This window comes from Musca autumnalis, unplaced genomic scaffold (genome assembly GCF_047663935.1).
Source record: "Musca autumnalis isolate F117 unplaced genomic scaffold, ASM4766393v1 scaffold_4, whole genome shotgun sequence".
Taxonomy (NCBI): domain Eukaryota; kingdom Metazoa; phylum Arthropoda; class Insecta; order Diptera; family Muscidae; genus Musca; species Musca autumnalis.
Window position 1 is genome coordinate 198,350,546 of NW_027411977.1, and position 14,849 is coordinate 198,365,394.

General features: G+C 37.3%; 1 protein-coding gene across 7 annotated transcripts in view; it reads right to left on the minus strand.

Moving 5' to 3' along the window:
* Nucleotides 1–14,849, minus strand: part of bru3 (CUGBP Elav-like family member bruno 3) — a 1,231,558-nt gene that overhangs the window by 1,168,101 nt on the left and 48,608 nt on the right. For all 7 annotated transcript variants that reach the window (XM_073980083.1, XM_073980081.1, XM_073980079.1 and 4 more), the window contains one exon: nucleotides 9,630–10,335. In XM_073980083.1, coding sequence (XP_073836184.1) covers nucleotides 9,630–9,689 — 60 coding nt within the window. In that variant the 5' untranslated portion in view covers nucleotides 9,690–10,335. The remainder of the gene's footprint in view (nucleotides 1–9,629; nucleotides 10,336–14,849) is intronic.

Genomic DNA, 14,849 nt, shown 5'->3' on the forward strand with positions numbered 1-14,849 from the left:
CTCCAGCATGATTTACACGCTTTTTCATGCGCTCAAACCAATTGTTGAATTCCTTTTTATACCCTCCACCATAGTATGGAGGGTATATTAAATTTGTTTTTCCGTTTGTAACGCATTGAAATACTCATTTGCGACCCTATAAAGTATATATATTCTTGATCAGGGTAAAATTCTAAGTCGATCTGAGCACGTCCGTCCGTCCGTCCGTCCGTCTGTGGTAATCACTCTAGCATCCACAAAAATAGAGATAGGACGCTGAAATTTTGGGAAAATGCGTCTTTTGTTTGCAGGCAGGTCAAGTTCGATGATGGGCTATATCGGTCCACGTTTTGGTATAGCCCCAATATAACGGTACCCCCCGATTTACGGTATTTTGACGTTTTTAGCTACATTTACAGACCGATTTGGCTATAATTTGACATTTAGGGTTCTTAAGTGTCAACAAATATATATAACAAAACTTGTGGACATAGGTCCACGTTTTGGTATAGCCCCCATATAACGGTACCCCCCGATTTGCGGTATTTTGACGTTTTTAGCTACATTTTTAGACCGATTTAGCTATAATTTGAAATTTAGGGTTCTTAAGTATAAATAAACTTATATAACTAAAGTTGTGGACATAGGTCCACGTTTTGGTATAGCCCCCATATAACGGTACCCCCCGATATACGGTATTTTGACGTTTTTAGCTACATTATCAGACCGATGTAGCTATAATTTGACATTTAGGGTTCTTAAGTGTTAATAAACTTATAAATTAGAAGTTGTGGACATAGGTCCACGTTTTGGTATAGCCCCCATATAACGGTACCCCCCGATTTGCGGTATTTTGACGTTTTTAGCTACATTTTCAGACCGATGTAGCTATAATTTGACATTTGGGGTTCTTAAAAGTCAATAAACTTATATAACAAAAGTTGTGGACATAGGTCCACGGTCCACGTATTGGTATAGCCCCCATATAACGGTACCCCCGATTTACGGTATTTTGACGTTTTTAGCTACATTTTCAGACCGATTTAGCTATAATTTGACATTTAGGGTTCTTAAGTGTAACTAAACTTATATAACAAAAGTTGTGGACCTAGGTCCAAGTTTTGGTATAGCCCCCATATAACGGTACCCCCGATTTACGGCATTTTGACGTTTTTATCTACATTTTCAGACCGATTTAGCTATAATTTGACATTTAGGGTTCTTAAATGTCAATAAACTTATATAACTAGTGGACATAGGTCCATGTTTTGGAATAGCCCCATATAACGTTACCGCCCGATTTCAGGTATTTTGAGAATTTTACCAACAAGTTTTAACCGAATTATCTGTAATTTGAAAATTTGACATTTGAAATTCTTAGTGGTCACCACACCTCTCCACCAAAAATTGTCAAGAAAGCCCCATATAACGGTACCTCCCGATTTTCAGTAATTTGATGATTTTAGCTACAATATTAAACCGAACAAGCAGTAATTTGACATTTGGAGTTCTTAGTGGTCACAACACCTCTCCATCAAAAATTTTCAACATAGGTCCATGTTCGTATATAGCTCCCATGTAACGGTACCTCCCAATTTTCAGTAATTTGGCAATTTTAGCTACAATTTTTAACAGAACTAACTGTAATTTGACATTTGAAGGTTGTAGTGGTCACCACACATCTGCATCAACAATTTTCAACATAGCCCCAATATAACGATAGTTCCCTATTTTCGGTACTTTGAGGATTTTACTTAAAATATTTAACCGAACGTAGGTCCATGTTTTTGTATAGCCCCAAAACAAACCTCCCTTTCTGTAATTTGAAATTTAAAAGTCAACAAAAATTGTTCATTTAAGTTCATATTTTCGTATAGCCCATATACCTCCGAACTAGCTGTTAATGACATTTGAAGTTCCCACGTTATGTACCGATTTTCGATATTTTGAGGATTCTAGCTAAATTTTTTAACCGAATTAGGAGTTATTTGACATTAATGGCTCCCATCAAAAACTGTCAACATAGGCCCATGTTTTATTATAACCCCTATATAACAGTACCTCCCAATTTCTAGCCCACCAAAAAGTTGTCAACAGTTAGATATAGGCACCATAAAAAAGGGCCTTCCGAATGAAGCATTTGATGTACATTATCTGACATTTTAACGTACTCAGTTAAAGTTGGGGACAGGAATGAATATTTTATGGTGGAGGGTATGAAAAGTTCGGCCCGGCCGAACTTAATGCTTTTTTACTTGTTCCACTTCGATTTAGACACTTCAAACCCTGGTTTTGACGCTTTTACAGCATCTTCTGGCTACGAAAATCGTTTACCACACTTATTTTCTTGACATGCTGGAATCAAATAAAGACATTGGGTCCCCAGTCAGGGCTATATGGCGGATGACCCATCAGTTCCACATTTTGTCCGGTCAAAGAGGCGCTGGTTTGAGTCGATGTGTGAGATGTCGCATTGTCATCAAAAATCATAATCGTCCTACAACTCTGAAGCCGTATAGTCGCCACATGGTCAGTTTTGTCGAAGAAAGAGGCGACCATTTGCTGCGACGTGCTTCTTACTTGATCAACTTTCGTTGCATTTGGCTCGCTTTTGAAGACCTAAACGTTCAATTCCTGTTTTGTTTTGGGCTACTAAGCATAGAATTCAAGACTCGTCGTCTGTGATGATCTTATAAACGTCGCTTAAAGCAGCGCAATCGTTTTTATTCACAACTTCCTTGCATCAATCGACAAGAGCCTTTTTTGAGCGTTTGTCCAACTTTGCTGGATCTAACAGAAAAATCCATATTTGTGGCCAGATGTTCATGCAATATCAAATGTTAGTTGGTGGAAGAACAGCCCAAGATGTCTCTATCTCTCGGTATATAACATGGATATCTTGCATTATCCGTTCACCCACAGCTTAATTTTTTCCGGCACAACGGCCGATTTTTGCGACACTCACGACCTTCGCTTTTTGACTACTGTCAGTCACACTTAAATTCATTTAACCAGTTTTTCAAAATGCTATAAAATGACCCTTTATCGTTAACCAAATATTTAATTTGATCGATGCTCTCTTGCCGTGATTATCCACGTCGAAAGTTGTTCATAAGTAAATTCCATTTTTATATCCTCCACCTATGGAGGGTATATATTTAAATTGTCATTGCGTTTGTAACACATCGAAATATTCGTCGGAGACCCTATTAAGAATATTTATTATTGATCAGCATAAAATTCTATGTCGATTTGACCATGCCCGTCTGTCCGTCCGTCCGTCTGTCTATCTGTTGAAATCAAGATACAGCTCGCAATTTTAAAGATAGAGAGTCAAATTTGGTACAGAAGTTTTCATTACTTGCAGGATGGTTGGTATTGAAATATCGGTCCACGTTTTAATATAGCCACCATAGAACTGTACCTCCCTATTTTCGGTATTTTTAAGTTTTTAGATTCATTATCCTACCAAAATGGCTGAATTTTAGTACGTAGTCTTCTTTAGGGTATACAACCTTCCCCCAGAAATTAGTCAGTATCGGTCGACTCCTTCATATAGCCCCCATAGAACGGTACCTCCCGAATTTCGGTCTTTTGATGGTTTTAGCTTCATTATCACACCGAAATGGCTGAAATTTGGTAATTAGTCTACGTTGGTGGTATAAAACTTTCTCCCAGAACTTTGTCGTTATCGGTCCCTCATAGCCATCATATAGGCCCCATATTTTGAACGTTGTGGCCTCAATATTCCACCGAAATGGCTGATATTTGGTATTTAGACTTCTTTGGGGGTACTCAAACTTCCCCTTTAAAATTGTCGGTATTGGTCCTCGCCTTCATATAGCCCCCATGGAAAGGTACCTCCCGAATGTTCGCACTCTTTATAGAGAAGGTGCAGTTTACGCATTGGCAGATGTACTTGAAAAGTACAAGGCCGACATTACTGCCATACAGGAAATACGTTGGATTGGGAAAAGCGGCACAACAACAGCTGAAGGTGACGCACTGTATTATAGCTGCCATGACACAAAGCATGAGTTTGGCTGTGGATTTGTAGTTAGTCGGAAGTTAAAACATTTGGTCTCCAGGTTCACTCCAGTGAATGAAAGACTTGCTACAATACGGATAATAGCAAAATTCTTCAACATTAGCTTTATCTGCGCTCATGCTCCAACCGAAGACAAAGACGAACGGACCAAAGATATATTCTATGAGCGCTTAGAAGAAACATACGACAATTTTCCTGCCCATGACATTAAATTATTCTAGGCGATATAATGGCCAAAATAGGAAAAGAACAGTCGGGAAATTCTGTCTCCACAACGGCCGGGAAATTCAGTCTCCACAGTAAAACATCTGACAACGGAATGAGGCTGATAACATGGTAGTTAGCAGCACCAGATTAAAGCATCTCGGCCTTCATAAGGACACCTGGTTGTTTCCGGATCAGAAAACAAGAATTCGAATTGATCACGTTGTGATATATGGGAGACATTCATCGAGCGTGTTGGATGTACGTTCGTTCCGAGGAGCAAACATAGATTCGGACCACTACCTTGTTGCAGCAAAAGTACGTACCCGGTTAAACGTAGCGAATAAAGTACAAACAGACACAACACGAAAGTTAGACATTGGTAGGCTGCAAACACAACAGATATCCACAGCATATTCCACTCAACTAGTCCAATTGCTTACTGAAAGCACTCCTCGTCCCGATAACATATCAACACAATGGCAAAATATTGCCCACTCCATGCGAACAGCCGCAAAATCCATCCTTGGATACCAGAGACGTCCACCAAGGAATCCATGGTATGACCAGGAGTGTCGTGCTGCTACCGAAGAGGAAAATGCGACATATAGGGCTACTCTACAATCAGTAGCAACGCGTAGTGCACGAGAGAGGTATCGGGAGAAAAGGATAGAGGAGAAACGAATTTTCCGCAAAAAAAGAGAGAAATGGAACAGCGAGAGTGTGAAATAAATCGAGATGTACAGGAGCCACAATGAAGTCCGAAAATTCTACCAAAGAGTAAAACATCAAACTGATGGCTTTGGTACAGGCACATCCTCCTGTAGAGACCAGCAAGGCAATTTGGTAACTGATACAGAGAGTGTGCTCAGGATATGAAAAGAAATTGTTTGCCAAACGGTTGGTATCCGATAGTAGCGAAGACGGCGAAGATACCACAAATCCAAGCCGAGAAGATGGTATTCAATGTATACCGCCCAGCCAAGATGAGGTAAAAACAGCAATAAACCGGCTGAAGAGTATTAAGGCAGCAGGAGCCGTTGGCTTACAAGCCGAGCTGTTCAAAAACGGAGGCGACACGCTGATAAGGTGTATTCATCAGCTAGATAGCACCATCTGGCAGGAAGAACGAGTACCCGACGATTGAAACCTGAGCATCCTGTGCTATAGGGGCATAAGTCTTCTCCCTATTGCCTACAAGATATTGTCAGGGATATTATGCGAACGACTAAAGCCTATGGTCAATGAAATAATTGGATCATACCAATGCGGCTTTAGACCTGGCAAGTCAACCATTGACCAGATATTTACCCTGTGGCAAATCCTGGAGGAGATCGAAGAGATTCAGATCGACACCTACCACCTTTTTGTCGATTATAAAACAGCCTTCGAAAGCCCGCTACGTTCAAAGGTATTCCAAGCCATGTCTGAATTTGGTATCCCCGCAAAACTCCATCGGCTTTGTAAAATTACTTTAACTGACACAAGATCTTCAGTTAAAATAGGAAAGAACCTCTCCGAAGAGTTTTGTACCAAAAGAGGTTTCAGACAAGGAGACAGCCTTTCGTGCGATCTCATCAACATTCTGCTAGAACAGGTTATACGAGAGGGAAACGTTAAAAGAAATGACACAATCTACACCAATAGCCACAAGTTACTCGCTTATGCTGATGATATAGACATCATGGGGCGATCAGTAAAAGAAGTTACCGATACCTTTATGAAGGTCGAAGTAGAATCTGCTAAAGTGGGTCTGGTCGTTAACGGTGAGTAGACCAAGTTGATGATGTCGACGCGCAATGCGTCCATAGAGATCGGACCAACTGTTGACGTTGGTTCCTATAATTTTGAGGTAGTAAAAGTCTTCGCCTACCTCGGTATTGCCGCAAACACAACAAACAACATCAGTTGCGAAATAAAAAGAAGAATTATATTGGCCAACATATGCTACTATGGCTTAAGAAAGCAGTTTAAGAACAAAGCCACATCTCGTCAAACAAAAACAACGCTTTACAAAACACTGATACTACCCGTGCTGATGTATGGTTCCGAAGCCTGGGTACTTGCGCAGGCAGACAAGGCAGTGCTTGGTGTGTTTGAGAGAAAAATTATTCGAAAGATCTATGGACTAATCTGCGTTTACGGCGAATATCAACGTCGTATGAACCACGAGCTGTATCTGCTATACAACAACATCAGTATAGATAAACTTATCGAGATGCAACGATTGCGTTGTCTAGGCCATGGCATAACCATGAGCGATGATGCACCCGCTAAAAAGGCGTATAAATACGTGCCTCATGACGGTGCATGCAGAATTGGCAGACCTAAGCTTAAATAGAGCAAACAAGGGGATGAAGAGATGAAAAGGCGCGGTATTACAGAAAGCGAAGCAGCAACCAGAGAGAATTGTAGATAATTTCTTAGTTCGGCTTATGGAATAAATGTTCTGTAATTGGCCAGCTAAGTAAGTAAGTAATAAGCATATTTTCGAATATTTTTGTTTCCCCTATATTCTGTCAATAACTAAATTGTGTAAACTCCCCTAAAACTTCTTTCGGAGTTCGGTTTGCTCTCTTAGTTCGATTTCCCCTTAACAAACACGGTGTGCCTTAACCAAATTTAAATGGAAGGTGCATACACCTGGGAAGTTTTTGCAGATTCTGAAACTACAATGCTCATAGATCTAAGTTCACATTTTAGGGGTTCTTTAGGTTTTCACGATTTTGCGTAGAAACCGCGAGTCCTATGTGACTGGGCCTAAAGAAAATGTTGTAGCTGTGAAAATTCTCCATAAGATTCACCATTATGATATTTTCGTGGGTTTTACCGATTTTGAGATATAGAAGTTCAAATTGAGACAATGCATTGACTGTATCGCCTCGTTATAAAACAATGTCCTTACTGAAATTTTCCATATTAAACTTATATATTTTGAAAACGGTACAATCTAGGAAAAAATAAAATATAATTTTCTTTAGTCCCATTTTGATATGACTTGCGGTTTCCAAGCAAAATCTTGAAGACTTAAGATAAAAACCTATAAATTTGAACTGAACCTCTATATCTCAAAAATGGTAAAACCTACGAAAAAACCTAAAGATCAGTCTTGTAGAGAATTTTCACAGCTACAACGTTTTCTTTAGACTTATTTCGATACGACTTGCGGTGTCCAAGCAAAATCGGGAAAACCTAAAAAACACTAAAATTGTGAGTTTTGCTTGCGATTTATTTAAAAATCCATCTGGCGATTTTTTCTGCTTTTTCATTTTTCTTATCTATGAACATTGCTGTTTCAGAATCCGCGAAATCTTCCCATGTGTAAGAGGTTTTCATCAAAATTTAGTTAAAGCGCACTGAGCATGACATTGTTTTATAAGGAGGCGATACAGTCAGTGCTTGCTTGTCTCAAAAACGGTAAAACCTAGGAAAATATCATAAAGGTCAATCTTGTGGAGAATTTTCACAGCTACAACATTTACTTTAGGCCTATTTACATAGGACTTAAACTTAAATCGCGATTTATTTGAAAATCCCTACAGTGATTTTTTTTTGCTTCTTGATATTTCTCATCTATGAGCATTGTAGTTTCAGAATCTGCAAAAACTTCCCAGGTGTAAGCACCTTCCATTTAAAATTAGTTAAGACGGTGCCACCGTGGTGCAATGGTATGCAAACTCGCCTTGCGCGCAGAAGGTCGTGGGTTCGATTCCCCGGCCAGGCAACATCAAAATTTTCAACGGTGGCAAAATACCCCTCAGTAATGTTGGCGACATTTGCTGAGTATTTCAGCCATGTAAAACTTCTCTATAAAAGTGGTGTCGTAAGACACGCCGTTCGGACTCGGCAATAAACAGTAGGTCCCATATTATTGAGCTAATATGAATCGGGGTGCACTCATTGATATGAGAGAAGTCTCTCCTGTCCCGTCTGGGATGTTTGTGGAACAATTATATAAGACGGTGCGCCTTAACTAATTTTAAATGGAATGCAAATTTTTGCTTATTTAAATTAAAATATTTATATTCTTCATTTTTTAAATTTTTCATTCGCAGTTCGATTATCCCCTAACTTTTGTTTTACTTATTTAAATTAAATTCTACGTTTCTTCATTTTCCCTCTTACTAATTCTCCTAATTCGAGGAGTACGTACACACGCCAATAATTAGTGCGTGTGTACAATCTAAATCTGTCTTGTATCCTCCAAAAATATTATAACACACGCTTCTACCATACTCACATCACCGCCTGGCACATATGCAATCAATCTTAATTTCCAAAAGAAGACAAAGATTGATTATTTTAAAGCATACTTTTAAGGATGAAAAATTACAAAATCAAAGATGCTTAACTTTGTGACTGTGAGAAAATGAATAACAAAAACATCATTATCAAATCTTTTCGATTTAAATTGTCACACAAAATTTAAAGAGAAGTAAGAGAAAAGAAGTCAAAAAATTAAACAGAAAACACAATCAGCCATAATGTATGCTTTAATTTGCTTGTCTGCATGAAAATCAACATCTTTATTATTATGATTTTGGTTTTATTGTCATTTGCTGTTTTTGTTATGGTTCGACTTCCTTGTGGCGTGTTTTATAAGGATGTTGTTGGTGGTGGTGTCATAGGCCTGAAAATTTGTGTTGTTGTCATCCAAAAAGAAAAATGATTAATTATCCTTCTGGCTAACCAAGGCAGCAGGACCTTCATCTTTACAAAAGAAATTTGCAGCCAATAACCTTGGATAAGTTGAGCAGCAAAAAAAAAAGGCAAGAAAATTGTGAATGTGGCGTGTGTGTTGGTATGTTTATTGTGGTTCCTGCTTGATGACTTGGTCTACATTCCAAATTGGGAAAGACCAAAAAAAACTATGTATACCCGGTAGACAAACTCATAAAATTGTAATATAGAGCTCATTTGAGAAGAAAAAAACGTTAGGGTGTTTTTGGGGGGTACCACGGAGAGTGTGTAGTTTTTCGGTTTATGTGCTTGTCTGTCGGCATGTGGGTGAAACCCATTTGTTCCTTGGTCTGTCCCAGCACTCATATACTTGTAGTGGAGAGAAAAAAGGAAAATAGTAGAGACAAAAAGTCACATATTATGTTGTCATTACGTGACTACAAACGCAAGATTTATTATCTGAGTTTTTTTGCGGAGTTTTTGTATTTTTTTCGGTATTCATATTCAGAGGGTATGACAACTGATACCGGTCTATATGTATGTCTGGCTGGGGTTTTGTAATATAAACCAAAAAATATAGTGGAGAAAATAAAATGTGATATATGTATGTATGCGAAAGATAAGTGAAGGGAAAGGAAAGTCGTTTGATAAAGGCCCACAAAATAAGGTCTCTCTCGCTCGAATTCTTTTTTGAGTTTTTGTATACTGATATACTCACATTAACTTGTTGAGCAAACTCAACCTTCGGCTGACCGACCAATTCAATAATATGAACCATATGGAATGATTTGTTGGTTAAACGTTTGCCAAAATAAACAACACTTGTGTATTAGCGGGATTTGTTTGTTTGATATTGATTCGGTTGATGATGATGACGGCGACGACGAAGACGGTGATGTCTGGAACTGGGTGGGTTTTCACAATTTCACTTAAATTAACAACACTTTTGCAAGCGACGACGACGATTGCTTTTGTTGAATTTTAATTATGTACTTTTGCACAAAATTTCACAAAATTTTTCGTTTTACCGCAACTTGTTTTCTGTGTTTTACAGGATTATCGGTTGCTTGTATATTTTTTACTTATTATTTTTGAGGTTAAATTTTTCTGTTTTGATCAAAGTTTTACACGATTTATTTGAACGTTAAATTCACTTTAAATTTTTTGTTGAATTAAGGTTTTTTGATTAGTTTTGATTTTCGTTTTTTTTTTATTTTAAATTATTTTTTGTTATTTAATTTTTTTTTTAATATTTTTTGGCCGCACTTTTCTTTTGCTCTTTTATAATACTTTTACTGTTGTTTTGGTTTTTCAAATAATTTTTGTTTATATTGTTTGCTTATTTTTGTTTATATTATTTTATTTTCAAGTTCTTTTTAATTTTCACTTTTTTGTTTTTGCTCTTGCTCTAAAACGTTAATTCACTGCAATGATTTTGGTGGGTATGGGATTTTCATTTTCATCGTTGTTGGAGGCATTTTAGAGGGAAGACATCAACAATTTGTATATAAAAGAAACAAAACAAATTTTAGTATAAATTGAAAGTAGTTGTATAACGATTTTCCTTCCCAGGTAGGAGGCAGGAAAATCGTTTCAACAAAAACACCATAAATATTTAAGAGTAATGATGAGCTAATCGACGTTTAGTTGAGTTTTAAGAAATTATTTATGTGTCTGAACAACGTATTCAACCACCCTTTAAGGTGTTAATGGTGCAAAGGAAATTGTTGTTATTGTTCTAAATATTGAGTTTTTTTTGGGAATGTTAATATAAATTAATAAATAAAAAGTTAGATATTTTAAAGACGACAAAAAATGAATGTTGTATACATCCCTAAAGTATGCAAATGATATTTAAATTGGATTTATTATTATTTATTTTTAAATGTTAATTAAATCGATGTCCAACATACATCCTTGCATATTGGTGACAACCGTAAAGTATGCAACAAATATTGAAATTGACTTTATTATTATGTTTTATGATATGATGGTATGATCCATGTTTTTTCGATAACATAAAGAAAAATTTGGAATGGAATCTTAGTAAAAATTTGCAGGTTCTGGAACAGGAATTCACTTTTTTATTTAAAGGGAAGTTTTTGAACCACTGAGAATTTCCAATCCCAACTTCAAATGGAGAGATACCGTTATATGAGTGCTATACTAAAAGGCGGACCTATGTATATCTACAAATTTTATTGGGGAAGTTTTAATGTTACTACAAATCTAAAATATCAAATTACATCTTATTTGGTAGACAAATCGATGTTAACTCACCCAGTCCAATTGTCGAACATTTTTGACATTTTCAATGATGGGATGGGATGATGGGAAACAAATATTATTGACACTTACATGGTTAAATCAAATCGGGAGTTCTGTTGTTTTCTTTATACCAAAATGTAGGTCTATGTATGTCAAACATTTTTGCAGTAAACATTTCAAATCATTGATAACTTGGATTGCCAAATCACAGCTGGCTAGTAGTTTTATATGGAGGCTTTCCTAAACGTTGACAATTCATGAGAGAAACCCCCTTCGATTGTACCTGTGTATGCTTTGAGAAAATGATTCCTAGACAAGACACTAGGGTGACTTGATATAGAAAAAGACTTCAAAAACAAGTAAGAACGGCGTTAAGTTCGGCCGGGCCGAACTTGTTATACCCTCCACCACACGTTGTATTGAAGTAAAATGGAATAATTAGTTTCCTTTCGTGTATGAAGAAGACTTAATACTAAATTTCATCAATTTCGGTAAAACATTGTGAGGCACAATTCTATGGGGGCTATTTCAAAACGTCGATCTATACCGACAAATTTCTGACGGTAAGTTTTTAGGCTCAAAGAAGACTAAATACCAAATTTCCTATATTTCGGTAAGAGAATGTGGCTAAAACTTAAAAAATACCGAAAATCAAGAAGTACGCTTCTATGGGGATAGAGAAAGACGTGGACCTATACTGATAATACTCTTCTGGAATATTTTATAACTCTTGGAAGACGAAATAACGAATTTCAGCCATTTCGGTTGGATATTGACGTCACAATCTTCAGTATTACGAAAATCGGGAGGTACCGTTCTATGGGGGCTATATCGAAACGTGTACCTATACCGACGAATTTTAGTCAGAAATGGGGCAATATGAAAGCGTGGACCTGTGCAGACAAATTTAAAGGGGATGTTTGAATACCCCCAACGAAGTCTAAATACCAAATGTCAGCCATTTCGGTGGAATATTGAGGGCACAACGTTCAAAATACCGAAAATCGGGAGGTACCGTTCTATGGGGGCTATATGAAGGCATGGACCGATACCGACAATGTTCTGGGGGAAAGTTTTATACCACCAACGTAGACTAAGTTCCAAATTTCAGCCATTTTGGTAGGATAATGAAGCTAAAACCTTCAAAATACCGAAAATCGGGAGGTACCGTTCTATGGGGGCTATATGAAGTTGTGGACCGATACCGACAAAATTCTGGGGCAAAGTTTTATACCCCTAAAGAAGACTACGTACCAATTTTCAGCCATTTTGGTAGGATAATGAAGCTAAAACCTTCAAAATACCGAAAATCGGGAGATACCGTTCTATGGGGGCTATATGAAGTTGTGGACCGATACCGACAAAATTCTGGGGAAAAGTTTTATACCCCTAAAGAAGACTACGTACCAAATTTCAGCCATTTTGGTAGGGTAATGAAGCTAAAACCTTAAAAATACCGAAAATCGGAAGGTACCGTTCTATGGGGGCTATATGAAGGTGTGGACCGATACCGACCAAATTCTGGGGGAAAGTTTTATACCCCTAAGTAAGACTTTGTACCAAATTTCAGCCATTTTGGTAGGATTATGAAGCTAACACCTGAAAAATACCGAAAATCGGGAGGTACCGTTCTATGGGGGCTATATCAAAACGTGGACCGATATATTCCATTTTCAATACCAACCATCCTGCAAGTAATAAAAACTTCTGTACCACTTTTTGACTCTCTATCTTTAAAATTGCGAGCTGTATCTTGATTTCAACAGACAGACGGACGGACTGACGGACAGACGGACATGGTCAAATCGACATAGAATTTTATGCTGATCAATAATATATATACTTTATAGGGTCTCCGACGAATATTTCGATGTGTTACAAACGGAATGACAAATTTAATTATACCCTCCATATGGTGGAGGGTATAAATACGTTATATCTACAAATTTGTAAAAATGGTTGTATAACTAGAAGTTATCAAAATCAGTCTTTGTCTTCTAGCCATTTACATTCAAAATATGCTTGATGAGCTGGCTTAAACCACCAGCGAAACGATCGTAGCATAGTGGTTGGGTGTGTGGTATTTCCCTAGAATTAATTTTTCAATATAAATTCCTTAGGCAATGTTAGCTCCATTAATTCAATTTATTAATTAAAAAGTTGATCGATATAGTTCAACCTTAGAATAATATTTCAATTCTTATGGATGCTCAAGTGATTACTATAGGCGATATGGCTTAACCAATCAGAAATTTATCTTGGTCAAGAATATATACACGATATGCTATGATGTATTTTGGACCTAGATTATGATATTTTCAAGCAACTGAAACAGGTTTTAATTTCTTCAAAAATTGTCAAAAAAACGGCGATAACTTTCTTCACTGCTGTTCGTTCGACCTTTTGCATTTGTTTCAAACTAAACCAGTTTTTTCGAGCTTAAGGTCATGTTTTTATTTTTATACCCTCCACCATAGTATGGAGGGTATATTAAGTTTGTTTTTCCGTTTGTAACGCATTGAAATACTCAATACCCCATAAAGTATATATATTCTTGATCAGGGTAAAATTCTGAGTCGATCTGTGCACGTCCGTCCGTCCGTCCGTCTGTGGTAATCACTCTAGCATCCACAAAAATGGAGATAGAACGCTGAAATTTTGGGAAAGTGCGTCTTTTGTTTGCAGGCAGGTCAAGTTCGATGATGGGCTATATCGGTCCACGTTTTGGTATAGCCCCCATATAACGATACCCCCCGATTTACGGTATTTTGACGTTTTTAGCTACATTTTGAGACCGATTTAGCTATAATTTGACATTTAGGGTTCCTAAGTGTCAATTAACTTATATAACAAAACTTGTGGACATAGTTCCACGTTTTGGTATAGCCCCCATATAACGGTACCCCCCGATTTACGGTATCTTGACGTTTTTAGCTACATTTTCAGACCAATGTAGCTATAATTTGACAGCTAGGGTTCTTAAGTGTCAATAAACTTATACAACAAAAGTTGTGGACATAGGTCCACGTTTTGGTATAGCCCCCATATAACGGTACCCCCCGATTTACGGTATTTTGCCGTTTTTAGCTACATTTTCAGACCGATTTAGCTATAATTTGACAGTTAGGGTTCTTAAGTGTCAATAAACTTATACAACAAAAGTTGTGGACATAGGTCCACGTTATGGTATAGCCCCCATATAACGGTACCCCCCGATTTACGGTATTTTGACGTTTTTAGCTACATTTTCAGACCAATGTAGCTATAATTTGATAGTTAGGGTTCATAAGTATCAATAAACTTATATGACAAAAGTTGTGGACATAGGTCCACGTTTTGGTATAGCCCCCATATAACGGTACCCCCCGATTTACGGTATTTTGCCGTTTTTAGCTACATTTTCAGACCGATTTAGCTATAATTTGACAGTTAGGGTTCTTAAGTGTCAATAAACTTATACAACAAAAGTTGTGGACATAGGTCCACGTAATGGTATAGCCCCCATATAACGGTACCCCCCGATTTACGGTATTTTGACGTTTTTAGCTACATTTTCAGACTGATGTAGCTATAATTTGACATTAAGGGTTCTTAAGTGTCAATAAACTTATATAACAAAACTTGTGGACATAGGTCCACGTTTTGGTATAGCTCCCATATAACGGTACCC